General features: G+C 38.4%; 1 protein-coding gene across 6 annotated transcripts in view; it reads right to left on the bottom strand.

Moving 5' to 3' along the window:
* The window catches only part of tcf12 (transcription factor 12), a 292,398-nt gene extending 265,117 nt beyond the window's left edge, over window positions 1-27,281 (bottom strand). For 2 of the 6 annotated variants that reach the window (XM_051920482.1, XM_051920485.1), the window contains exons 1-3: window positions 27,077-27,280; window positions 25,829-25,921; window positions 23,381-23,453 (exon numbers count right to left, since the gene is read on the bottom strand). In XM_051920482.1, coding sequence (XP_051776442.1) covers window positions 23,381-23,453; window positions 25,829-25,900 — 145 coding nt within the window. In that variant the 5' untranslated portion in view covers window positions 25,901-25,921; window positions 27,077-27,280. Of the gene's footprint in view, window positions 1-23,380; window positions 23,454-25,828; window positions 25,922-26,912; window positions 26,929-27,076 lie in introns of those variants that run through there. The other 4 variants (XM_028823605.2, XM_051920483.1, XM_051920486.1 and 1 more) reach the window with 4 other exon arrangements.
* Between the last annotated feature and the right edge of the window lie 235 nt (window positions 27,282-27,516).

Below are 27,516 nucleotides of genomic sequence, written 5' to 3'. Positions count from 1 at the left end.
AATCTGACCTTGTTTCTTGCAGCATTATTAAAGTACGCTCTGCTATTATATCAAGACACACTAGAAAACGACAATTACTAACAACAGTGCATAGTAACATGGAAAACCAAGAGGATGTGAAGGAAAAGGGTGGTGTGCATCAGTCCATCACAGGCCACACAGAGTAACGGACTAAATTTAGAGCAGTCAAACAACCTAGAAAGGTAATGGCACTGAACTGGAAAAAAATGGGCTTGGAAAGTGTGATCAACAAGTATATAGTGCATCGTATATTGTAATATTGAACAAAAGGAGGTAAAAAAATAAATAAATAAAATAAAATAACCAACCATGATGTATTACTTTCATATAAAATTGATTAAATTACCACAGGACCAATATGCAATAACTAGACATTTTCTCAAAACGCTTAACCACTTCCTACATTACACAATACACTGCACTCTGGCAAAAAACAAAAGAGTATATAATACAATGCAACGTAGTGGTGCTCAATCAAGGGTTGGCTCCTGCCGTACACTTGATATCACTAGAATGGGCCCCTGCTCCCCAAATTGTACTAAGCAGTTTGAATTGTGTGTTTAATGCAAAAAATGCCCAAGTAGATTCAGATAATGATTCCTATTTTCTTGTCACTCTGTGGCCCTGCTTAGGATAAAGTGGGTTTAGGAAATGAATGGATGATTTTCTTGTCACAAATTTTTCACCATGATTAAAGTGCAAGGCGAAATTCTATTCTTATATCTATGTACAGCTCACCAATGACGCTTCAGATTTCACAAATTTGAATCTCACACACACATTCCCATACATCATATAGCATAAAGCTATATCATATTCAGAAATTAACACAGTAAATACAGGATGTAGACAGAAATAAACACACCCCAAAAACTCCAAACGAGACAACGCACATAAAGAACACACATTATAAGGCTGAGGCAGGTGTTTGTATGTTTATAACTGTATTATTGCACTCATTTTTCTACTACATTTCAGTGTGCAAGCATGTGTGCCTATTTCCTCCATCTTCATCGCTCTACAAACTTTAGATATTTTTGATAATTATTTATCATCACCAGTTTTTACACATGGCCAAGCATATGTAACTTAGTCTAGAGCAACCTCGAGAGCAGACGTTCTTGACACAGAAAAGCCAGGACAGCAAATTCGCAAAGACAACAGTGTATACTCAAAATACTATGTGTAAGGAAATACGGTCTGCTTAAACATGTTATTTAACTCATTAAGGTGTTATGTAAGCAAACAACAAGCATTTAAGCATGCAGATATACTGTATATACAAGAAGCATGTAAGTGTACAAGTTATACCTACATTTTTTCATTCTTTTTGCACTGTGCATCCATCCAATGTTACGGTCTTCTTTCCACAGACGTCGGGATGTGCTGTTATGGCTTTTTGTAACGTAGAACACGTTTGGTTTCCAAAAGGAGCTGCACATTGGCTCAGCAGCAATTCATAGCACTAGAGGATGCAAGGAGTAGAGTTGGCGAAGGTGGATGAGTTTAAATACTTGGGATCAACAGTACAGAGTAATGGGGATTGTGGAAGAGAGGTGAAGAAGAGAGTGCAGGCAGGGTGGAATGGGTGAAGAAGAGGGTCAGGAGTGATTTGTGACAGATGGGTACCAGTAAGAGTGAAAGGGAAGGTCTACAGGACAGTAGTGAGACCAGCTATGTTATATGGGTTGGAGACGGTGGCATTGACCAGAAAACAGGAGACAGAGCTGAAGGTAGCAGAGTTAAAGATGCTAAGATTTGCATTGGGTATGATGAGGATGGACAGGATTAGAAATGAGGACATTAGAGGATCGGCTAAAGTTGGATGGTTGGTAGACAAAGTCAGAGAGGCGAGATTGCGTTGGTTTGGACATGTGCAGAGGAGAGATGCTGAGTATACTGGGAGAAGGGTGCTAAGGATAGAGCTTCCAGGCAAGAGGAAAAGAGGAAGGCCTAAGAGGAGGTTTATGGATGTGGTGAGAGAGGACATGCAGGTGATGGGTGTAACAGAACAAGATACAGAGGACAGAAAGATATGAAAGAAGATGATCCACTGTGGAGACCCCTCACGGGAGCAAACGAAAGAAGAAGAAGTGTCATGCTTGGAGTTTACATGGGTTTTCACCAACAGTCAGACACATGCAGTGCTGTTAAAATCAATATACAGTATACACATCATAGAACAACTTACTATAATCCAGGGTCACTGCAGTCAGAGTATATTAAGGTACAAAGCAAAAAACCCACCCCTGATGAAATACCACTATTTCTTAGAGCACACCTACACACATTCAGCCAACTTAGAGTTGACAAATAAGGCAACACACATCTTTGGGATAACTGAGAAAAGCCAAAATGCCTTTGGTAAAGCCCATGGATACACAGGGAGAAGATGCAAACTCCACATAGATACCACTCAGGTTGGTGACAGTAACAGCACTAACCACTGCACCACCATGCACTCCAACTCAGTTGTCAAACAGCTCTGATGTTAGAAATTAGCTCACAGCAGACTGGCAATTCCATTACAGGGCCAGTTTATACTGTGTGCCTAATGTAACCAGAATAGGCTCAATATATCTATACTGGAAAAGCTGGCTCAGTTGTTGGTAGGGGCAGTGGGGTGTAGGGGAGGAATACAGTAGTTGAAAGATCTCACAAGGAATCAAAACCTAAAAAGCAAAGAAGGCAGCTAAAAAAAATTAAATAATACATAAATTGTACATTTTTTATGCTCACAAGCAGGTTAAATTAAACAATAAGCTGGAAGGTTCTTTTCACTGCTGTGCACTAAGCTTTATAAAAATAGAACATGGCAGACTGGGAATGAGCTCCCTAGCTGGTGCAGAACCACACTGGGGATTGCATCAATGTAGACAATTAAGGCACGAGATAAGTGAAATGCTGCCCACGTGATGAGACATTTCACTGTGCTGTGTGCTGTTCACATCACGATCAGACAGGCAGGACCATCAAACAACATTACCTGAACAAATAAGGTTATTATGACAAATATCATCAGGACTTGTTCTTCCAATAGGATTTGATTTTTCTCTACCAATATTTATATTTGAGGATATCATGGCATTACTGTTTTGGATAACAAGACACTGCTTACATAAGGAGCAAATGAAACCCTGCTCGTGTAGTGAAGCAGCCAAGGGTGGACCAAGGTTCTGAATAAGTAAAACATTCACAATTTTGACTAGAAAATTAAGGGGGGGGGGGAGGTGGAGAGAAACTCTAATGATATCAAAAGTCCAATCAATAAATCTTCTTAAGAGCCATCATCTAGCTGACAGTGCGATTTTCATCAGGTTGGATGCTATTCAAGTTCCATTACTTATCACATTCAAAGCATGCTGAAAAAATGACCTTTTCTCTCTAGCACCTAAATCAGATATATCTGTAACTAAGTCAAATTTGACTTTGTCACAACGGTTCCAACACTGACTCCACTGTAATGACTTCTCATATGCCTATCAAAACTTAAGCCTATTGACTCAAGTTTTTTCCTTGACATTTTTTCACGTAATAAAATGATCTTGTATTTCGATTTGTTAAGCTGTTCATGTGTGCTTCTACATAAAATAAAGAATGAGCCAATACAACTGTCCTACCCGATTATGATAACTGGAGCTCTAATCTCTTTAATAAAAACATCACTTCATCAAATTGATGACCTTCACTTGAAATACAACAGTTCAACAACATAAAAAGGGAAAGGGAGTCTGGAAAGAAAAATCAGTTTAATGGAGGCCACGCATTTTAGAATTGTGACTGTACTTAGTCACATGATCTCTCTTAAATACAAACTGCATACTTTTACCTTTACACTGTACACTTTAAGCCTCTACTACGCGTATAACTTACTCTGTCCCTTGCTTCTTTGATTAGTTGTGGTCACCAATGGTTCCACACCCATTACAAATTGAAGTGAGACACCACCAGAATGCTAAGGACATGTTCTCCAGAGCCTAGAAAGCTGCTATATTTGATGGTGAAAAATGTGGACTTCAGTTACATACTGTATCTCATTGTGTCATATGTCACCTTAATGAAATGTGTAAAACACAATGGTAAAATGTTTTGGAAGATGGAAGTCAAATCTGTCCATAAATCAATGATTTTACAACATGTGAACAAGCTGTTCTGCAAACCTACCAAAATTCTAAACGGAACCAATCGGAGATCACTCAAAGTAAACACAAATTGAACTTAGAAGTTACAGGATGATGTACAGCCTAAAAAGGTCACTCTGAATGGATCCTTAAAACTGGGTATGAAAGGAAGGCTTGACATCTATATGCTGCTGAATTGGCTCTTGGCTAAACTTGGATTAAGAGGGGATGAAATACCAATATAAAAAAAGACTAAATAAAAAATACATACTACACAAGATAGCTTTAATTTTTTATACCTCACAATATCAGGCCTGGATACACACACTGTATATAACTTTAAATTTACGCAAACTGCCAAGGCAAGAGGTCTCGTCTGTCAGTGTTTGTGCCAGAGTGTGAGTTAATGTTAAAAACATGTATACTTATAAGCATTTACATTCAAACATTTATACTGTAGATGTGGATTTTAATTGGTTTTATACCCCCCCCCCCCCCCAAATATATGTATGCATATGTATACACAGAAAAACAAGACTAGAGTGGGCACAGGTCCACGGCAGGGCATTCACATTAGGTCAGTTATACACACACAGCTACCATTTTTGTAAACCAGCTCTACCCATTACTAAGTAGTGCAGGGTGTCCTGCTCTTACTGTGGGAAGCCAGAGTCCACTCTGGCAACAGGAGATGCAATGAAGGAACACACACTGGATGACACACCGGTTCATCTCACTCTCACTGGGTCAGAATTAACATACAAATATCAAAATCTAAAGTACGCCCAACTTGGCAGTTTTCACTTTTTATTGTTGTACTAGGTTGAATTACAATGGAAACTCATCAACGGAAAAAGACTGTTAAATGTCAAAATGAAAGCACATCTCCAGTGTTCACCCCCAATAATAGAAGACACCTAAATCATCACTGGTACAGCCAGAAGGTTTTAGATGCCATAGAATTAAGTTCAATTGAGATGACCTGTTGGGTTTCAATTTATTATAGTCTAAATGCACCTCAAAGTGGAAAGGCCAACTTGTGGCGAGTAAGTATGGTGGGCTAACCTACATAATGAAGACAAAAGAACACTCCCAATAGACTCTATTGAAAGGAAATTGAAAAGCAAAAGTTAGAGGATGGGGACAAGAAATATTTAAGTCATTGAATATCCAGTTAAATCAATCATGAAGAAATGGAAAGAGTATGGCAGAGCTGTAAATGTTTAAAAGCAGGTCACCCAGAAACAGACAGTGATCATGCAAGAAGATGACGAGTGAGGGAGGCCATCAAGAGGCCTAGGTGAATTCTGAAAGAATGATAAGCTACAGTACTGGAAACTTGAGACTGTGCAGACAACACACGTTCCTGGGTGCTTCACCAGTTATAGTTTTTAATGAGATAGTGTCAAAAAAAATAAATAAATAACGCATATGAGGGACTCTGAAGTGAGACAGAAGAAGGCTCTGTGTTCTGACGAGACCGAAAATGAGCTTTTGTGCCATCAGTCTAAATGTCATGTTTGAAATCTGCACAATATCAAAAACACAAAACCCCAAATGTAAACCATTGTGGTGGCATCATCAGGCTATGGGGATGTCTCTCTGCAGCAGACCCTGGACAGCTTGTAAAGGCTTAAGGTAAAATGAATGCAAAGAAATCCTGGAAGGAAAACTGATGCAGTCAGCAAGAAATCTACACCTTGGGAGAAAATTGTATATACAGCAAGTGAAAACCCCCACGCATAAGCCAAAACTACACAGAAATGGCTTAAATGTTAATGACCAGGAGTGGCCAAATCAGATTCTAGATTTGGACTTGTGGCTGGACTTGAAAATGGCTGTTCACTCACAATCTCCATGTAACTGGACAGAGCATGAGCAGTTTGGGAAAGAATGGTAGCATCCAGATGTGCAAAGCTGATAGAGACACACTCAAGGCTGTCAAGGCTGACAAAGGAGCATCTACTAAATACTGACTCAAATTCGTACGTGATCAGTCATTGTGCGTTTTATATTTGTAATTCATTTAGACCACTTTGCAGATAGCTATGCTCACTTTAACATTAAAGAATCTTCTGTTGATCAGTGTCAAAGAAGTCTAATTAAATCGACTGATTCACAGACGTATAACAAAATGCATCGTGAAAAGGGGGTAAATACATTTTATAGGTACTGTACATAATAACTCAACACCACACATTGTGCATGTCAATATCCATTCCAAGTATAAAAATGCAGGAAAATTACTTAAAAGCTTATATTCCCAATATACTTTCTCGTTCTGTTCCTTCTGACCAATCATAAGGTGCAAATGCAAAGCACCCCACTACATTCTCCAAGCCAACAACAAAGCCCGCCTGTGTCTCCACCTGCAAAAATCTAACCCCTGACCTGAAGGCTTTTTAGTCTGTCTTGCTGAGGGATTAAAAGAAAGGAAAAAAAAAAAGTTACAATTCCAGATGTGGAAACTGGAAATCATTTCAAATGTTTTTTCAATCTTGTGAACTGCGCCCAGAAGAGCACAGAAAAAGTTGTTTGCCAATTTATAGCCACACTTGAGTAACACTTCCGTCCAGATGTACAGCTCATTACATGAATGTAAGATTTGTTTACTAAGATGAAAGGAGGCGCTCTGCGGCCTTGCCCCACCCCGACCATGCACTGGAAGAAAAAGAAAACTATTAGTTAAAATGCTGGGCCCAAGCTCACAATGTACAAACAATATTACATTAATCAAAAGTAGTAAAAGGGCAGAATGCACAAATAAATGGAAATAGCCCACCCAGTAATTAAGGTGTGTAAGAAAATGAGAGTGGACTAGAACAGAAGGTGCAGGAAATTTGGAACAGGAGTGAAAGTCACCTTAAAAAAAAAACCCTTTGCAAACATATGCATTACACTCAAACTGACTGGTCCAACATTTTTATACCTTCTTAGAAGCAGCAACGTGTTAGGTGGCACTACATTTTACAGGTTCAACTGAGCAAAAATTGTTGAAGAAATTGTTCTTGCACTGTAGGCTTTCATGCAAGACGCTCCAAGTAATAGTGTAAAGAGATGCTAAAGCTCTGCCAAGTAACCTGCTTCCAAAGGACCTCCATCGCTATGGCAACAGCATGTTTCTCAGTAACCAAGTCTGAGACGACCTATGACACATAAATGAAAGATGTCCAAACTCTGGCTGAATCCTCCCTGAAGCAGGAGGCATATTCTGTCATGAAAATATACCAATTTACACTCGTGGGATTGCAATGCATCAAAAAAAAGGAAAGAAAAGAAACCGTTAGCAAATGGTTCACAGAGCAGGTAATGCAGGTTTATCTAAAAATAAACAGCTGCTTCCTGCAGGGGGGGGGGGAATAAATAAATAAACACCTTTTGCCATCAAGGAACAGCTTAAAAACGAGGAAAACTTATCAGACTGTAGAGGTTATTCCCTGCCCACAAAGAGATTTGTGCCTCACAGCAGAAGATGGAATTGTTAGGAACTGACACTTTCATCATGTGCTTAAACGAAACCAGCGATCAATTTCAGGAGGAACACTTTGGTAAGATGCTGGCCAGTTGAGGAGCACAGAGCCGTGCAACAGTTCAAGGGTTTTATTCTTGGCCTGGATTTGCATAACAGCACCCATGATAATCAAACCTTGAAGAATAAACAAAAACCAACAGAACGGAACACAACTAAGCCAATGGACTGCAAAGTTTTTGACCAAAAATTACTTTAAAAAAAAAAAAAATAAAAAAAAACACTTCAATGCATTTATACAAAGCAAACAGTTAATAGAGGTGAGCTACTGAGCTATATTAAACCTGCAAATATTTGTCTCAGGCAACTAATGAGAAGACTGGGAAACAAAGACTTAGTTTACTGAACACTTTTGGGTGTATCTTAAGGATTCTGGCCTGTTGACCACAAAAATCACGTTTAAACTTTCCTGTTAAGCACCGTTTTACTTCAATCGCCTATTTTTCTGATTTCTTCTCATATAGTAAGAATACACACACAGTACAACTACAAGTGGAACATCTGTGGTGATCTAAAAGTTGTGTCCCTGCAATCAGCACTGCAGCTCAGATAAACCAAGCACTGAAAATGGGACAGCCGGGCTAAAGAGTCTCATTATATTAGAACTGGCCGCTCCCTAAAGGTAGAAATGTAGGTCAAATAAACAACTTGTCAACCTAACAAAGATTTCTGCCTCCTCGTCATATAAAACTTGGACTGATGAACAACTTAAAGAAACTGATGAACAAGGAAAGTGAAGGTTTCCAATATTTGAGACCGATGTCTATTCTGAGAAATAAAGACAGAATAAATGGTCCACAGACACGTCATCAATGAAGAGCGGTGCAAAGACATGAAGAAAATCACAGGGAAGGTGTTCAAAGAAGTTGTTGAAAATTTTGCTGGCAACTACAGAGCATCAAACACCACCCAGCTGGTTTGACAACATGCTTCAAGCATACAAAGCCGTGAGTTGCAACATGTAGCTAAAAATTCATTTTCTGCACTTGCACTTGGACTTCTTCTCTGCTAATCTTGGAGCAGTCAATGACTAACAAGGTGAAAGGTTTCACCAAGACATCGCAACAATGAAAAGTGGTACCAGGGCAAGTGGAATCCACCAACTAAAATGAGAAGCATCAGATGCTGAAAAGAAGCAAAAAATCAGCAGCAAGCCCTTTTAAGCTCTAGTGAATGAATGCAATGTGCCAGTGTCATTAAGAGATTAAACACACTACACTCTACAAGAATTAATTTCATGTGTGTTCAAATTCCAATGTGATGCAGTCAATCGGAAATTATATTTGAGTTCTGCTTGAAGCTAACTTTCACAAACGCCAAAAAACTTTCAGGAAGCACAATGAATTCTCCACTGTAATCAACCTAATGTTTGCAGTTTACATGGGGCTTACTTGTTCTCTCTGTATCAGTGGTCTGATATTATTTACATATGAGATATGTACAGGATGTGTGTACATGTTAGGTGTGTGTGTGCCTGTGCTCTGGGATAGTTAAGTTTCTGTCTTGCACCTGATGCTACTAAATACAATTGTAGCTACCACAACTTTTATTTGGATTAAATGGATTTACTCATACACAAACAGACAAGAGACAGCATGGTGGTGTAAGTGGGCAAGGCCCATGTTCATGTGGAGTGTGCACATTGTGTGTGTATGTGTGTCTGGATGGTACAGCCTTCCTCCCAACTCCTCAAAGATGCCCATCTGACCATTCAAAAATTGACCCCTATGCAAGTGTGGGCCCTGCTAGTTTCTGCCTTGTGCAGCAGGGATGCAGCTGAGCCCCCAACAGTGAACTGGAATAAGCAAGTTTGAGAATGCGAAGTTGAATGGGTGGGGCCAAATGTCACCTTTGTGGTCCCAGGGTTTAAACTGCAAAGAGACAGACAAAGAAATAACTGCATGTTTGTACTAGCACACCACAACAACATTTGTTATCAGAATTCATGATACTTTAAGTAATATTATATTAAAGTCAGGGATGAACAAACATATTCCTTATCATCCATAGCAGTTGCACAGATCACCTGAAAATGATGCCCTTGTTTAATTAGGTCACCTTCATCGGTCTCATCTACCACCTGCTTAGCCCAATTTATGAATGTAGGAAGATGCAGTCCATCTCAGCAGCATTTGACACAAGGTAGGAACCAACATCAGAGCTGACACCAGTTTGTACCAGGGACACATCCACACAGACCATTTATCATCATCAGCTGTAGGGGAGAAAGTGTATTCCACTTATGTCAGCTGTGCTGGCCACAAAACATGGCGCCTTTATGGTTACAATCAAGCATTATGAGAACTTTACCTTCTCTATCTGTCACTGGGGCTCATCAAGAATACATACATATATTAAATACATAAAAAAAAAAAAAACTTCCAAGTTTCAAAATTCCTGTCAGACTATCATGACACTCTGAAAGCTGGAATTAAACTGGACATGCAAATTGCAAAAACTGGAATGGTGGTACTTTAAAAACACTGCCGTAGACTTATAACCTATATTGTACTCGTTGTTGTACTTATAAATTATTTAAACAGATTTGACTTCTTTCTCAGATTGCTATATTTCATTTCTTCAGTCTTGTTTTTCAAAAGATTATCTATTGAAGATCTGGAAGCACAAACTCTGTGAAATGATAAGTATTAATTAGAAACCCTTACTGACACCTGGGGTGGTACAGTGGTTTATTGTGGTGGCTTCACAGATCCAGCATGCTCAGTTCAAATCCCAGTTCGGTCATTGTACATTCTTCTTGAGTCTCCAGGTACTCCTATTCTCCCCACAAACGAGACAGATACCCTGAAGTATCATTCCATCAAGGGTTTGTTCCTGCTCTGGCACCTGACACTACTGGGACTGGTCCTGGTATCACTGCTACGCAGAAAATGGATTGAGCAAATCTGAGATTGTAATGTTATTCACATTGATTCTCTCATCACAAATGACAACAAGTACTGTACATTATATGGGGAGAGGAAACAGTCCTATCAACATTCAGAAAATGTAAATATTTTGAAGAAAGCCAATGGTGGAAACATCCTCACAATACTTTTATCACAAACTCAACATAACATACAACTTTAGACATGGACTGTAACTAAAACCTGACTTTCATTCTAGTCAAAATGTAAGAGTATCCCCAGTCAAATATGAGGCAGGAATTACTTCCGGCTATAACCCCATCCCCAAAGTTTTTGGTATTTGATTTGCTCACACTGGCAATGATCAGCAAATCAAAGTCCCCCTTTTAGAGATGCTCTGAATGGTCTGCCACCAATCTAAATTGGCAGATTTTCACAAAAAATGATTATCAGTTAAGGTAAATTGACCGATCATATTTTTTTTTTTCCCATCACCTGCTTTTCTAAGCTTCATGGTAATTTGGCTGCAGTGCTCCTTTAGGTGAGGTATTACAGTAGTTGAGTGAGCGCACATCTTTCTTTGCTGTAAGGCAGACTTTACCAGAGAGAGAGAAAAAAAAAAAAAACACGATCTCAATATTAGCCTTTACAACAAGGAAAGTTGAATAATAAACTGAGAAAAAGGAATCAGAGGAGATGCTCTGTACAATCACACAAACGGAAAGAAAGGCTACTTTATTGAATTCAGACTCTTTAAATTTTGTCCTTTAAAACAAACGCCGCTTGGCTGAGTTTGAACGGTGAGCAAGCTTGTGTTAAGTACAGCACCTTAAATTTTTAATTAGAAAAAGGGAAAAAGAATTTGAAATTGCTGCATAGTAAACAAGCTTTTAAAATTAACAATAAAATTTGTCTATTTTACTTGTAAACCTGTTAAGCGTGTTCACTTTGTATCTTACTCACAAATACCTTATGAACTTCCGATAGATTTGTGGGTTTTTTAAAGGTTTGAACTGTGTTTATTATTTATGTGTGTGTCAAAGTGTAAGTTTATCATAAGAAACATGTACAGCATAATTAAAATTGTAACCCATATTTATAGATGCCCTCAAATATTAGGACTGCTTTAGGTGGTACACTGGAGAGAAAAAAAAACTGTATAAATAAATAAAGTAAATGTAGATTTTAAGTGCTAAAAAAAGCTGTAGAGCTTATTAAAAAGAAAATTAAAAAACTAAGTACATGTATATTTATATTTAAGCAGTGTTTAACTGCCAATATCAACTGAATTAATGTGTGAGAATACAGTGATCCCTCGCTATATCGCGCATCGCCTTTCGCGGCTTCACTCTATCGCGGATTTTATATGTAAGCATATTTAAATATATATCGCAGATTTTTTGCTGGTTCGCGGATTTCTGAGGACAATGGGTCTTTTAATTTCTGGTACATGCTTCCTCAGTTGGTTTGCCCAGTTGATTTCATACAAGGGACGCTATTGGCAGATGGCTGAGAAGCTACCCAACTTACTTTTCTCTGTCTCTCTTGCGCGGACTTTCTCTGATCCTGACGTAGGGGGTGTGAGCAGGGGGACTGTTCGCATACCTAGACGATACGGACGCTCGTCTAAAAATGCTGAAAGATTATCTTCACGTTGCTACCTTCTGTGTGCAGCTGCTTCGTGAAGCGACATGCTGCACGGTGCTTCGCATACTTAAAAGCTCAAAGGGCACGTATTGATTTTTGACTTTGTTTTTCTCTCTCTCTCTCTCTCTCTCCCTGCTCCTGACGGAGGGGGTGTGAGCTGCCGTCTTCAACAGCTTTGTACCGGTGGTGCTTCGCATACTTAAAAGCCAAACAGCCCTATTGATTTGTTTGCTTTCCTCTCTGTTTCTGACAATCTGTGCTCCTGATGCGCACTCCTTTGAAGAGGAAGATATAGTTTGCATTTTTTTAATTGTGAGACGGAACTGTCATCTCTGTCTTGTCATGGAGCACAGTTTAAACTTTTGAAAAAGAGACAAATGTTTGTTTGCAGTGTTTGAATAACGTTCCTGTCTCTCTACAACCGCCTGTGTTTCTGCACAAATCTGTGACCCAAGCATGACAATATAAAAATAACCATATAAACATATGGTTTCTACTTCGCGGATTTTCTTATTTTGCGGGTGGCTCTAGAACGCAACCCCCGCGATGGAGGAGGGATTACTGTATACATATTTGTTGTTTGACAAATGATAAACTACTTTTTTAATTAAGCTTTCTTTTAGATAAGTACATAACAGAAGAAATTCAACAATACAGCTTGTAATTATGATGCAATTTCTTTAACCCCTTAACCGCCCTCTGCCGGATATATCCGGCATCGTTGTTTTATTGCTAACGCCATACTGCCGGAATTTTCCGGCACATTTGCCTGTGGTTATATGAATGCCTGGCAAGTAGTAAAACTGACGGTTTGGCGTGGGTATTATTACTACATTGTATTTCAACAAGTCTGTGGTTGTTTTGGCCGGTCATGTGACGTGATTCGCATGTGACAGCTGTGAATATGGCGAAACATAAACTGACTTCAAGTGAGGCTTTGCAGGCGATTTTGGACAATTCTGATCATGATTGTAGCAGTTCTGAAGAAGATTTTAGCGACAATGATGAGCAGCAACGTGCGCTGCATGATACTGTGAATGAAGACGCATCGGATGATGGAGATGAGTGGGTGTATCCCCAGCAACTCAACTGGACTGCTGCCCGAGGTGAACTACCTTTTCTGTATCCGTTTGAGGCAACGTGTGGCTTTACTGTTGATGTAAACAATTACACTGCTGAGCAGTTTTATGAGCTGTTTGTGTCACCTGATTTGATCAGACATTTTGTTCATCAGACAAATCTGTATAAATCTCCACATTCCCGTGTTCGTGCTTGGGTTGACACTGATGAAAACGAAATGAAAAAATTCATTGGGATTTTGATGTTGATGGGAATAATCAGAAAACCAGATATTGAGATGTACTGGTCTACAGATCCTATGTACGCAACACATATTTTTGCAGCTATCATGACACGTAACCGATTCTCTCTGCTGCTGAAATTCTTTCATTTGAATGACAACAGAAATGAGCCAGATAAGAAAGATCCAAACCGCGACTGCTTGTTCAAGCTATGTCTTTTGATTGATCATTTATTTGAAGCATTTCAGTTGCCCTACATGCCAGGACCGTCAGTTGTAGTTGATGAAAGTTTATTGTTGTGGAAGGGCCGCTTACAGTTTCGACAGTATCTACCATTGAAAAGGGCACGGTTTGGTATCAAGATGTTTTGCTTAGCTGAGAATTCAGGTTACATTTATAGATTTCGTGTATACACTGGCAAAGAGGATCCTATTAGTAGTATTTCAGCAGTGTTGCCAGATGAATGTAAGGACTTTGGACTTTCAGAAAAAATTGTTGTGTACCTTGCCCTAACACTATTGGACAATGGGTACACCATTTGGATGGATAACTGGTACTCCAGTTGTAGGCTGTTCCATTACCTTCATCACCGTAAAACTACAGCATGTGGCACAATTCGTTCTAAAAGGGTCCCTCCAGAAGTTCGCAATTCAGGGCCAGCACCGGGTCAGCACATTGCATACCACAGTGGCCCATTGCTGTGCCTGAAATTTTGAGACAAAAAAGATGTTCACATGCTAACAACTCAGCACAAAGAGTCTGTGTAGGAGGCTCCCCAGAGAAGAGGACGCCCATCACCTACTGATGTCCGTTACAAGCCTCAATGCATCATTGAATATAACAGCAACATGGGTGCTGTTGACAAGCACGACCAAATATTGGAACCCTATTCGGCTGCAAGAAAAACTATGAAGTGGTATAAAAAGTTATCAGTTCATCTGCTCCAAATGGCAATGCTGAATGCTCACATTTTGTACCAGAAAAATGGAGGCACAAAAACATTTCTGCAGTTTGAACATGACGTCATTGCAGCCTTCATTTTCTCTGGTGAGGAACAACATGCAGATAGAGTAGAGGCAGTGGTGAGGCTCACAGAACGTCACTTTCCGGACAAACTCGAACCAACACCAACTTGGACCAAGCCACAGGCATGCTGTCGTGTCTGTTCAAAGAAGGGTCAGCGTAGAGACGTCAAGACCTTCTGCTCAAAGTGTCCCAGCAATCCAGGACTTTGTGCAGTTCCCTGCTTTGGCCTGTGGCACAGCAAACTCAAATACTGGGAATGAAACTATGATTGACTGAACTACTTTTGACTTTTGAATTACTTTTGACTGTTCCGTTTTGTAGTAGACAATAAATCCAGAAGCCTGAGAAAAGGTATATTTTGTGTTTTATTATGTGTTTGCCCATTTCTAGAACTTGCACAACATTTAGTGGTCAATACTGCTTGAATAAATGTAAAAAATGTAAAAAAAATGTCAAAAAGTAAAAAAAACGAAAATTGTTCAGATTTCGCCAGGCGTGGGGAATATTTAGGGAGTTGGCGGTTAAAGGGTTAAAATATATATGTGCTATAAAAATTTTCTCTACATTTTTTATTGGTTAAAAAGTATATACTCTATGGGAATTTTACTTATTTCACTATTTTTATGCTCACTGAAAAATACGCCTACAGAATTTAATTTTGGTAATGCAAGATGAACAGTTAACACCTATGGTCTATAGTTTAATTATAAAAATACCAAAGTTAACACCTTTAAATATAGAACAAAAGGCTTCTCCACGTGTGGTTATTCCGTAACTTAGTGTAAAAATTCTTTACGCTGGTAGGAAATCATAATCGGTATTGGAATTGGCTGACCCAGTATCACGACATTGTTGATTGGTTGATTGATCAGAGCATCCCAACTAACTTTCAAAGCTAACCTGACTGAAATAAGGCTAGGAGTCTTTTGCATGTCACAAGCAGTTCAACCAATTTGAAAGAATTTAAAAACACAAGTACGACCATTTTTATAATGTATAGTTTTATCACTTCAGCAAATATTTAGGTGTTCTAAAGCCAACACTAAAAGTTACCTGGTAGGTAACCACCCATACAATCAGATTGTGATTCAGACTACGAATGCTGTGAACATTATATTATATATATATATATATATATATATATATATACATATACACACACACACACACACACATATATATCCTGATCAGGATGCCTCCTGGATGCCTCCATGGTGAGGTGTTCCGGGCGCGTCCAACTGGGAGGAGGCCCCGGGGAAGACCCAGGACACGCTGGGAGGGACTATGTTTCCCGGCTGGCCTGGGAACGCCTCGGGATTCTCCCGGAAGAGCTAGAAGAAGTGGCCGGGGCGAGAGAAGTCTGGGTATCTCTGCTCAATTAGCTGCCCCCGCGACCCGACCTCGGATAAGCAGAAGAGGATGGATGGATGGATAGATGCAGATATATTATATATAAATGTACATTTCACAATTACAGTTTATTTTTCCCTACATGTCTTTCTCATAAAATGTTCACAATACTGTAATGAAGCAAGGCACACTGCTTTTAAATAATACAATAAAACAGCTCTTAGTACTCGTCAATCCATCCACTTTTCTGTTCTCACTTAATCCGCTTTTCTAGTCAGACTATGCAAGGTGACAGGGAAGTGCCAGTCCATCACAGGGCACACTCACACCTGCACTCAGTCATACCAGGACAGTTTAGAGACCACAGGAATGCTAACCAACTTATCGTTAGAAATGGATGTGGTGTTGGCAGGGGAAAAAAAAAAAAAGACACCTTAACTCACAAACTTAAGAGAGAATATATTTATAGATCATTATTGTCACATGTATGGAGTACAGTGAAATTCTTGCTTGCATGTGCTAATCGAAACTCAACACATTACCAATCTCTTCTGTTATATGGTTTATGAATTAAAGGATTACTCCAACCTAACAAAAAATGTTTAATATGTTAATTGCCCCATGACGTTTGTAGTAGTGCCAGGCAAAAATTTTTCATCTGATGATTTTGTGGAGAAAAATCCTAACATTTCACAGAATGGGACCCTACTCTGTCCAACGGCCAAAGATGTGTGAAACGTCCATGGAAAGAAAAAAATTCTTGCAGAACTTGTGCTGCACAATCCACATCTGTGATCCATCCAAATGCTCAAAATGTGTAAAATGCATACATTTTCTGCTAAAATACTATTAATAATTACTTCCAGAAAACTCACTATAAAAGAAACAACTCCAAAATGCAGTGCATCTGAATTGAAGGCAAGATTCTTGACCAATGAATGAGGGGGAGAGGTGTGTCTTCAATGAGGCTTTAAAAGTTACTGATCATTATTTGCTCTATTTAATCCAAAATTAACTAACAATATTTTAGCAAAAAAAGCATGGATTTTACACATTTTGAAAATAATGACTGAATAACATGCATGTGGATTATGTGACAAAAGCAAGGTTTTTTTTTTCTATTTTTTAAATGGACAGTTTTCCTCATCGTTTGATGTTGTTCAGCATTGGCCACCATAGTGTCTTGTTCTACGAGAAACATCATGATGGCCTTTCTCCACAAAAACATAAAACAGAAAAATCTTGGTCACCACTACAAATTATAATGAGTAGGTAACATATAAAAACATATTTTTGGTTGGCGGGGGAAAAAAAGATTACATTATATTTTTAAAAAGTCTTAACAGAAATAGGGGTCAAAATAAATAAATGTTTAAAGGAAGATTCAATAACTCTTGTGCGCACTGTAGTTATTTGGAAAATACATTAGTTAATAAGTAGATATTTTTTGTTAAATAGGCTTGAGAATTTTATTTTAGATGTAGGCTGAGACAGACCTGGCCCCTATGAAGCCTTTAAACTTGATTATTGGGGTTTGACCATCTAAAAAACACACAAATATTTTACGTATGAAATACACAACACAAACTACAGTACATCGGAGAAAACACACCTCCGATTTAAAATTTGTACAAAATGCTCATACACTTTGAATGGGGCCTTTTATTTAACACAGGGCACAATCCAAAAAAACTAACCCTGCGCAGATTAATAAAAATAGTAATATGGAAGCAAGATATGACATTCATTCACACATTAAACCTTTTCAACTATGCCAACAGCTACTCCATTAAATGATTTTTTTCAACTGCACAAAGTGAAAATAAACAGAACTCCTCCCTGTAGCCCAACAATCTGCACCATGATCAATGAAGATTACGCACAAGTCAATGACAACCCGAGACCGACATGGGGGTGGCAACAGTGACAATAAACAAGAGTCATCTCACAGGTCACCCTTGGAGAGTCGCCAGTTTGGGCATGCAAAAAAATAAAAACTACAATACTGAACACAGGATACACTGATGAGGTCAAAAGGGCAATATACATATTTTATTCATGAACAAAACATATGTTCAAATCATGCACAGAAATTCTAAATACAGAAACATTTAACTATCCATTTAATGAACGGACATATTTTAATATTTTTTATATAAGTATACAAAAACACACATTCACACACAACAAAAAATGTTATTGTAAAAATACTCCTGGTTCTTTTCTTAAAAAAAAAATAAATAAATAAATAAGAGAAGGAAGAGCACCTTTTATTTTTCAGACATATCTGAATTACTCATCAGGACAAACTCTTCACTGCTGGCACGCTGTTAAGTACAGTATCACCTTACTCATCATCTTGCTTCAGGCGAGCAACTTAAGAACAATATTTGTGGCTCTCAAAGAAATATATTCCCTTACTTTCAAATGTGTATTCTTCAAAACGACCCATTAATGAAAGAAAGTGATATATGTGAAACATGACTAGCACATGAAGGCAAAGCGCATTTGCGCGTTAAGACGTAAGGCATTGCAGAAGTACACAGTTCAAGGAGCACAACATCCCAATCTGGCAGCCCAGCTTAAACAGTAAGGATCAGCTCTCTTATTATGTTGTGTGCGTGTCCAACCTTTGCTTTCCCAAAAAAAAACATCCTGAGATTATACGAACTACAGTTTACTACCATCTTAAAACTGTGTGTTCTAACTTCGTGTTTATGAGGAAAGCAAGCAAGTTATGTGAATTTTGGTTGGCTTCAGATTAGTCTGGAACATGTCAATTGTGAGCACTAATGCGACTCTAAACGGATTCTTCTTTGACAGTTCAACATCTGGCGGTTATCATGCACCAGTTATGAGTCAACAAATAAAAACGTGGAGTCTTCATAAATATAGTGCCTCAAAAGCAGAAAACCCAGCTTACAAGCACAGCTGACAAGCAAATTTTGTTCAGTTTACTGTTTTATGCAGAACTAAGAAAAACAAATGTGAGGAAACTCCCCTCTGCCCCGAAACGCTGACTTTTTCCTCCTTTTAGATTTAATGCAAACACTCAAAGAAGAAAGAATTAGATGAGGAGTGTTCGACTGCTTGATTGCATGGAATCCGAGTGGGGGAAAGAATTCTCAAGAAACAGAAAGTACTGATGAGTTACATTTCCCTAAATGACTTACCTTTTTTTTCCTTAAATATCAGAAAAACTGTAAGCATTATAAATTAAACATAAAACATCATGGTGACAGAAGAGATTTAACCAGCACAGTGAATCATGACAGACAGCAGTGTTCAAATATTTAGTGCATTTTTAACTTTAAGACCTACTATCTTCCTGAACTTTATAATTTTATATAGAAACTTCATTTTTTTTTAAGAATTTTAATATGATTTTTGTATGAAAGGCACCATACAAAAACGGACTGAAAACAACGAAAATACTGGTAAGAAAAAAAAAAAAAAAAAAAGAACAATAAGAGTGTAAGAGAAATAAAGCATGAACAAAGATGCAAAAATAAAATGCATAACACCCAGGAAATATGCATGGTTCACTAAAAAGAAAAACTGACAAATAGAGAAGCAATTAAAAGCTTACACAAACACAAACTAAAAAAGGTACTTATGTGCTCTCCACACTGATGAGCATAAAAACAACCCCCCGGAACCATAATTGGGACCTCTAAAATCACCCGTTATTAATGAATGTGGATATGGGGGCTTAAGTGTGTCCCACCAAGGGCCAGTTCCTGCCTTACACTCTGTCACAAGCTCAGCACTTGCAACCCTAAAACGGAAAAAGTGGGGCCAGTAAAGTGATGGCTGGCTGCCTTCATACATTTCACAATATTCCACACTCCAAAAACTGAATAAATAAAATGTAAATATGAATGTTTTAAGAGAAATATACAAAACTGCAACAATTAATTTATAACAATCTTAATTTTGTCTATCTTCAATGCAAATTTAAAAATTATTTTCAACTAAACTATTTAAGACCTGTGACAAATTCATGGAGTAGTTTATAAAAGATAGATAAATACTGAACTGAACTACTGGGAGCAAAAATGTCTACATTAAGTTATGCTGACACAATTATATATGTACTACATACACATAGTTAAACATAATGTTAAATACATACTGTATAATGCAGTCACACCTTTCTTGCTTTTTCTTTATTTGTACACAGTGTATTACAAACACAGTATAAAAAAATATATATATACTATATAAGCAACAATATTTATGTGTACACACATATATATGCTCAAATATATGCTTCTAAACACACAAGGTACCTTATGCTTTGGTATTTTGCAAATTGGTTAATGTTATGATAAAACATATATATATATATTATATATAGTGGGCGGCACGGTGGCGCAGTGGGTAGCATTGCTGCCTCACAAATATGAGACCCAGGTTCGCTTACCGGGTCCTCCTTGCGTGGGTTTCCTCCGGGTACTCCTGTTTCCTCCCACAGTCCAAAGACATACAGGTTAGGTGCAATGGCGATTCTAAATTGTCCCGAATGTGTGCGCCCTGCCCAGGGTTTGTTTCCTGCCTTGCACCCTGTGTTGGCTGGGATTGGCTCCAGCAGACCCCCCGTGACCCTGTAGCTAGGATATAGCAGGTTGGATGATGGATGGATGCCTGAAGAAGGGGCCTGAGTTGCCTCGAAAGCTTGCATATTGTAATCTTTTTAGTTAGCCAATAAAAGGTGTCATTTTGCTTGGCTTTTCTCTATATTATATTATATATATATTGTGAGATATGGCCAGCCATTCATCCTGGCCAATACCCCCAGGCCGCTAGATGGAGCCCTCCTTGCAACGTAGAGATGCCCCGAATTCCAGCAGGGCATCATGGACTATGGAGTTTTAATACACAGCCCTGCTGGATAACGTCAGAGCCGCCAAGGGACACTGCAGGGAGACATAGAGTCGTTTATTTTCCATACAGCCCGGAAGTAAATCCCAGTCACATGGTTGGAAGAAATAAAGTGCTTCCGGGCTGATGAAGAAAAGGGGTTTTCGTTTGACCCGGAAATGCTGGGTAATCACATGGACTGAGGGCTTAGAAGCACTTCTGGGTCAAGGACTATAAAGGACAAACGAGCTGAGCTGGGTGGAAGGGTGGCAATGCATCGGGGAGAGTGGAGGATTGTTTATTTGTATTGATTTATTGGAGTATTGTGGAGTGGTGGTGCTTTGTGCACTTATTTATAATAATAATTCAATATTTGGATTTTATCTGGTGTTTGATCCAAGGGTTCAAGGGAGCGATAGCGCCCCCTATCTGTCACTATATTATATATATATAATATATATATATATATATATATATATATATATATATATATATATATATATATATATATATATATATATATACACACACACACATACAAATATATATACACATACACATATACACACACACAGTATATATACACACATACAGTACATGCATACACACACTTTACTGGGATGATAAAGGCCTACCTCTATCAAAATAGAATGCCTAATGCTTACAAATCTGCTTGCTTCTTAATTCTGCACTTTACATTCAAGCCCTTTTGAGGTGTAAGCAGTATACGCAGTATACCACGAGAGCATGAAGCCAAGAGCTGCTCTGCCAAACTTCTAACGTGACGACCATTTCCTGTCAAACATTTTCCTTCCCTGGATCAACATCCAGCAAACTTCAGCTTGATGCAAACAGGAAATCAAAGTTAATCAAGTATCCCCAAAAGAGATCTGCCACATGCTCTTCTCAGCCTCCTTCTTATGTCATCCAAACTCCAGCAATGCAAAATTTAAAGTATTATTAGGTAGGAGGACAGGAATTTAAAATCTGAACATTTGTGTGTGAAGCAAAGCACTGTTCACAAAAGTCACGGTCTCCTGCCATATTGGTGTTCACTGAACAACCAGAAACATGTCTTTTTTTCCCTTGTTCAAGTATTTATAAACTTGTCTGTTGCTGCACACAAGGCACAAATTCAAAAGACAGAAGGCCCAGCTGTTTGACTGTGCCACAGCATCATCTAATGAAGTTGACTTGATTCAAATCTGACAGCAAGTGAGGCATTATGAAAGAAAAAAAAAACACACACATACATGTGATAACACACAAACGAAATTCCTGCTTAAAAATAAATATGATCGCTTCTCCATTAAGTCTACAATTTAAAAAAAAAAAAAAAAAAAAAACTTCTTGAATATTATACTTTAATGTGGATTTTTTTCTTCTTGATTACACAGATAAGACACAGGGAAAAGTAACAAGAGAAACAGTTGTAGAAAAATAAACAACAACTTCAAGTGTAAAGTCACACATTGCTCTGGACTTGTAAATCTATTTACCACAATCAAGTTCTGGCCTTTAGGGGTTGATGCAACAGGAAATTACAATCCACAAAACAGCCAGGAGAACTCCAGGGAAGCGCATGCATGAAAAAACACACTTGCAAATGGAAAGGAAGTCGTCCTTATTCACATTACAGAAAATAAGAAAGAGACGGCGATCGGCTCCACATGAAAACAGCGGAGGAAACAAAACACGCACAAGCTCTCACTTGCACGCAGAAACACACGCACATACACCACGCTTTATCAGCACCGAATTTGCAATCACTTCTTTCAGCCAGCCCATTTAAAAGCTCTCTTTACATGTGCAAAAAAAAAAATGACCTTCCCTGCAGTGTGAGCAAATAACACAATGGTCTTAGGAGCGCAAGCTAAAAAACTAAAAACATGCCCTATTTCAATTTCAAGAAAAATCAAGAATTGCAGCTAATTCCTTCCTACAAGCACAGGATAAGGAAGAATTGGCTACAACAATTTAAAATGGGCTTACAATTATTTCATTTTAAAAATGTACAGCAAATACACAATTATACATACATTTCTACAAACACACAGTGTATACATGTATATACATACAGACAAAAAAATTAACGGTTTAAGAATAAACTAAGCACTGACCGCTTATTCAGCTTACTCTTTACCATATCAAAATTATGAACCTCTTTGTTAGAAATGGTAGAAAAGAATAAATACGCCAGTGTCCTAGACACATTTTCAGTGCAGTGTTGCGTTCAGTGCCAATGCAAAGTGCGTAATGAAGAACGTGGAGCTTCTTTCCCAACTCTCCATACACTTCAGATACAAAAGCCCCACTGTCCAACAAACGCGTGCTGCACTCACAAACATAGTTCAGTTTTAAATGGCATAACAGACAAGCTGCTAAGTGAAGGTAATTCCACCAGCAACTGTCGCCTAATTACAATCAAACTGCACACGAATAATTTCACAAAGTCCAGCTTGTTTCAGTCACATTAAAAGTGCTGCATCATGGAATCACATTCAGCAGCCAATGAGTCAAAAAAAAGACAGAATACGGCAAAAATATCAAAACACAGAGGTAATTTGCGTATCGGGGTACTGCCAGGGTCAGATAAACACACTGGGGTGAATCCCCGCAGAAGGTTCTTACAAAGAAATGAATTCCACGGCCTACCTGATGTACTGAACTGACTGCTGCCCAAAGTGGTTGGTCTGTTTTTTCCACTGTTTACCGGTGGAGAAAACATCTAAAAAGAAGGAACGCAAGTAGGATTAGTGCAATGAGGAATGCAAGCATGGACTCAGGCGTACAGCAGAGCAAACTTTCTACATTTTTTGATTAAAAATATACAAGCAAAAATTAAAAAAAACAAAAAAAACACATTTAAGGTATTCCATTTCAATGTTAAGAAAACAAAAAAAATAAAATCACAGATAAGCACACACTTTAATGATGTACACTTGAAAATATAATAAATGCACATTTAGTAACAATGTTAGCAGAACACTGAAAAATATTTAGTGCAATGCATACAATATTCATTTAATATTAAAATATGTATATTTCTAGATACACAGTAAAAATGAAACAGAAAAGTCTAAAAATGTGTAGTATTCTTGGAATGTAAACAGACAGGTTATTATCAACTACATTACATATCAAAAAATAGTTGTGTGAAAAACAAAGAAGCAAAACAGATGTCCAAATGAAACAATTAAAAAAGAGAATGTTTCACTTACATTAAAAATAAACTGTATGAAACTTTTGATATTAAGCTGGTGCATTCATTTTACTTGAATGCTTAAACATACTGCTTGTCTATACGGAGTATTTGATACTAAATGTCACTGATCCGATACTTTTATAAGAGCTATTTGATTTAGTATGTATACACACACATGCACAGTCTTGGAGTTTAGCAACTCAGCACTTCACTACAGTATATACACCGTGTATAACTAAGTGACGAATAAAATGATTTAATACAATATTTACACTTAAAAAACGCTTGCTTCCCCACAATTATGTGCACCTGACATTGCAACAGTGCATTCTTACCAAAATGCTTGCATTATCACGTTCAGTAATATAATAAAGTATATGCTAATGTACTTAGATGTTTAAAGGAATTATTGTACTAACTCGGCATAAGATAAAATAATTAACATTATTTGTCATATATCATGTGTATCTGCATTTATACCTATTACATTAACACACAAATGTACAAAAATGTGTGTGCTGCAAATGTACAGATTTGTGCATAAATACATGCTTAAAACTCCATGAATATCTATTTACAACTGTGTGGTGTATACAAATACATATAAAAACTAGAATGTACAAGGGTATGTTTCATGAAAAAAATATACAGCTGCACATGTATATATAATTTAACAAGTGTGTACCTATCTGTGTATACAAAAACGTTTACAGATCAGCTTGAAAATGCATTTATAAACAAATATCTGTGTGTATACATAGATGTGTAAGCATGCACATGCCTAAAAACATTAATATCTGTGTGGGCAAAAACATATATACGTGTATGTGACACAAGTATATACAAAATGCAAATTATGAATATTATATTTTAAAGGAAAAACCACATCTCTGAGAAACATATTTGATAAGTACAGAATATCAGCCAATCCAAAGTGAACAAAGATAAAGGTTTTTTCACAATCAAACTCCAAAAAACCAACTGTTTAAACTATAAAAAGTAAGCCCACTTTAAGATAAACGATAAAACTGCAAAAAAATAAATAAATAAAAATTAAAATGTTTGATTGTAAAAGCTCCTTGTAACATGCTCACTCAAAACTATGTTGTACTTTTGACTAAATATGCTTAAGTTTAAAAACACAAATGCGCAAAAATATTTTACGTAGAAGATGGTGGAAATTTTTTAGTCTCAAAACTTATTCAGTTTTCTTTCTTCAAATTTTTAAGTGGAAGTTTTAACTCAAAGCTATGTACAAAAAACAATTAAGCAGAGGGGTCCACATTTAAACTAATGCAAAGTACAATGCAAATCTGGATATTATGATATGGTGGCCTGAAGACTTTTGTCCTTTAACATGAAGCACATGGGCCAGGATAAAGCATACAAAGTGAACGTTTCAAAGTAAAAAGTCAGACAAAGAACTCAATACACTCACAAACGTGCCCTTAATTTGTACCCCTGTCTCATGTCACCAGCTTACCTCTCATTTCATTTCCCTTTAAACCCCAACACAAAGTTGCCAAGTAGTAAACTATGGCTGTAACATTATGGAGCAAACTGCACATCAAAGTTAAAAGTGACACTTGGGATTTGTGAATCAAAATACTTGCAAAAAAATGTACATGTGAAGGGGTGATGCAAAAGCCTCAACTCAAGGGGCCCAAACTAATATTTCTTTTCCGTGTCTAAACCAGCTGACCCAGAGTGTTAATCGTCCAGGTCTAGACATTACATCAAAGTTAAGGTGTCTTCTCCTAATGATTCATGAGCCCAACCTGCATGACCAAGCCATCCAGAGAGGTGCACCAAACGGTGTGCATACAGAATGGATGCAAAGAAAACAAGAGAAAATCAAAATATGTCATCTAATAAATAAATAAATAAATAAATCCTACCGCACTAAAATCCAGGAGGTCGCTGAGTTCCTTATCTGTTCCAATAGCGGCAATCCGCTGCTGGGGGTTCATCTTGAATTGCTGCAACTAAACCTAGAAAATAAGTGTGGGAAAACGTGTGTTTTGGGGGGATTGCTTGTCTTCTCGCAGTCGCAACATTTGCTGTAATCAGACTGACAGCGGCGGGGCTTAAAAACCACGAATGGAAAGGAACGCTTCCACGCTGCCGGCCGAATCTCGCACACGCAAGAGCGCAAGCACGGGCACGGGTACGCGCAGGCAGGCAGGCGAGGGCGCGCAAGGGCATCAATCACATTGGGAAATGATCCCTGCACGAAAGCAGCCACGGCTTCGTTCTTTGTGTTCTTTTCGTCGCACGTTTGCTGCTATTTAAACCAAACACACAATACAAGGTAAACGAACGCCAAATAATGGTAGAAAGTCAAAAAATGACAAGATCGTGCTTCCGATAATAAGATATATAAAAATTATTTAAACAACTGACCCCCTCGCCCACCTGCCCCTCGCCCCGAATAAATTGCAGACGCCCGCAATTCTTCACCGGGACACCAAAACTTGCACGCACTTGGCAACAGTTGAACAATGAGATCTGAAAAGTCGCCCGCAGGAAAAGCCAGTTTCGTGTTGCGCACCCTACCAGATCTGCCCCCTCCACACAAAAACAGCAGTTTGAAGGGACAAGAAATACTATCTTCAATGCCCGAATTATTGTAAAAGTACAATTAAACAACAATAAGTTATGGAGTTAGAAAGGAAGGTGGGCAGCTGGCTGAGAAATTCGGGGGTTCTACTAATGCACATGCAAGAAACCAACGTTTGGATGTGACTTGCCGTGGCGACACCATCGTCAACCTTCGATGTTTTTGGGTGGCGAGCTTAAACGTAGCAACTTTAAAGTTTCTCTCTCCCTTTCTTTTTGCGAGGAAATTTTGCGTTTCAAAATCAGCGGGGTGACCCTTCATATGAATAGGTGGCACGCGCGTCAGCTTGGGCGCTATAGATTAGGTTTCATTTGTGTTTTATGACAGACAAGAACACAGAAAAAGAAAAACAGGTCTCGCACCTTCCACATTACAAACTGTAAATCCGTCTCCAAATATACCCTCCCCTTCCAAAATAAAAGCGGCTAAGTCCCGCAGCTCAGCTCCCAAATTGTCTCTCGTATCCCAACTTCTTTGAGCCAGTCCCACAGCCCTTTCTTCAAACTCACTCCAATTTCTCGGTTACCTTTTTCCCGTTTAAACATCCAACTAGGGCGAACTGGTGTGTGAAACAGACGCCTCGTGCTCCTCCTTCCTGTCTCGCCGGCGCCTCAAACAGGGGACAGCGTTCTATATAGACTTATTTATACAAATATTTGGAGCAAATTATTCCTTGAATACAACTTGCGAGTTTCCCTTAGGCAGACATTTTTGCTTCGAAAGCCTCAGCACCACGTTGACGTCCAGCTTAGTATCCCTCCGCCGAGCGGAGCCAAAAAAAAAAGAGGTGCTATTTAACTCTTTCGTAACCAGAGATCGGGAAACAAGAGGCATACGAGCTGCCTAACAGAGCTTTCGGCAGTCTGGGGTGGGAGGCTTCGCAAGACCTACTTCTCAAGAGAATATGTGTAATGAACACAAATGTACGTTTGTGTTGCTTTGAATCGTATGCAGAGGCGCAAGAGG

The sequence above is a fragment of the Erpetoichthys calabaricus genome, chromosome 17 (assembly GCF_900747795.2).
Source record: "Erpetoichthys calabaricus chromosome 17, fErpCal1.3, whole genome shotgun sequence".
NCBI lineage: Eukaryota > Metazoa > Chordata > Cladistia > Polypteriformes > Polypteridae > Erpetoichthys > Erpetoichthys calabaricus.
The sequence above is the reverse complement of the archived record's forward strand: the minus strand, read 5'-3'. Positions and strand labels throughout refer to the sequence as shown.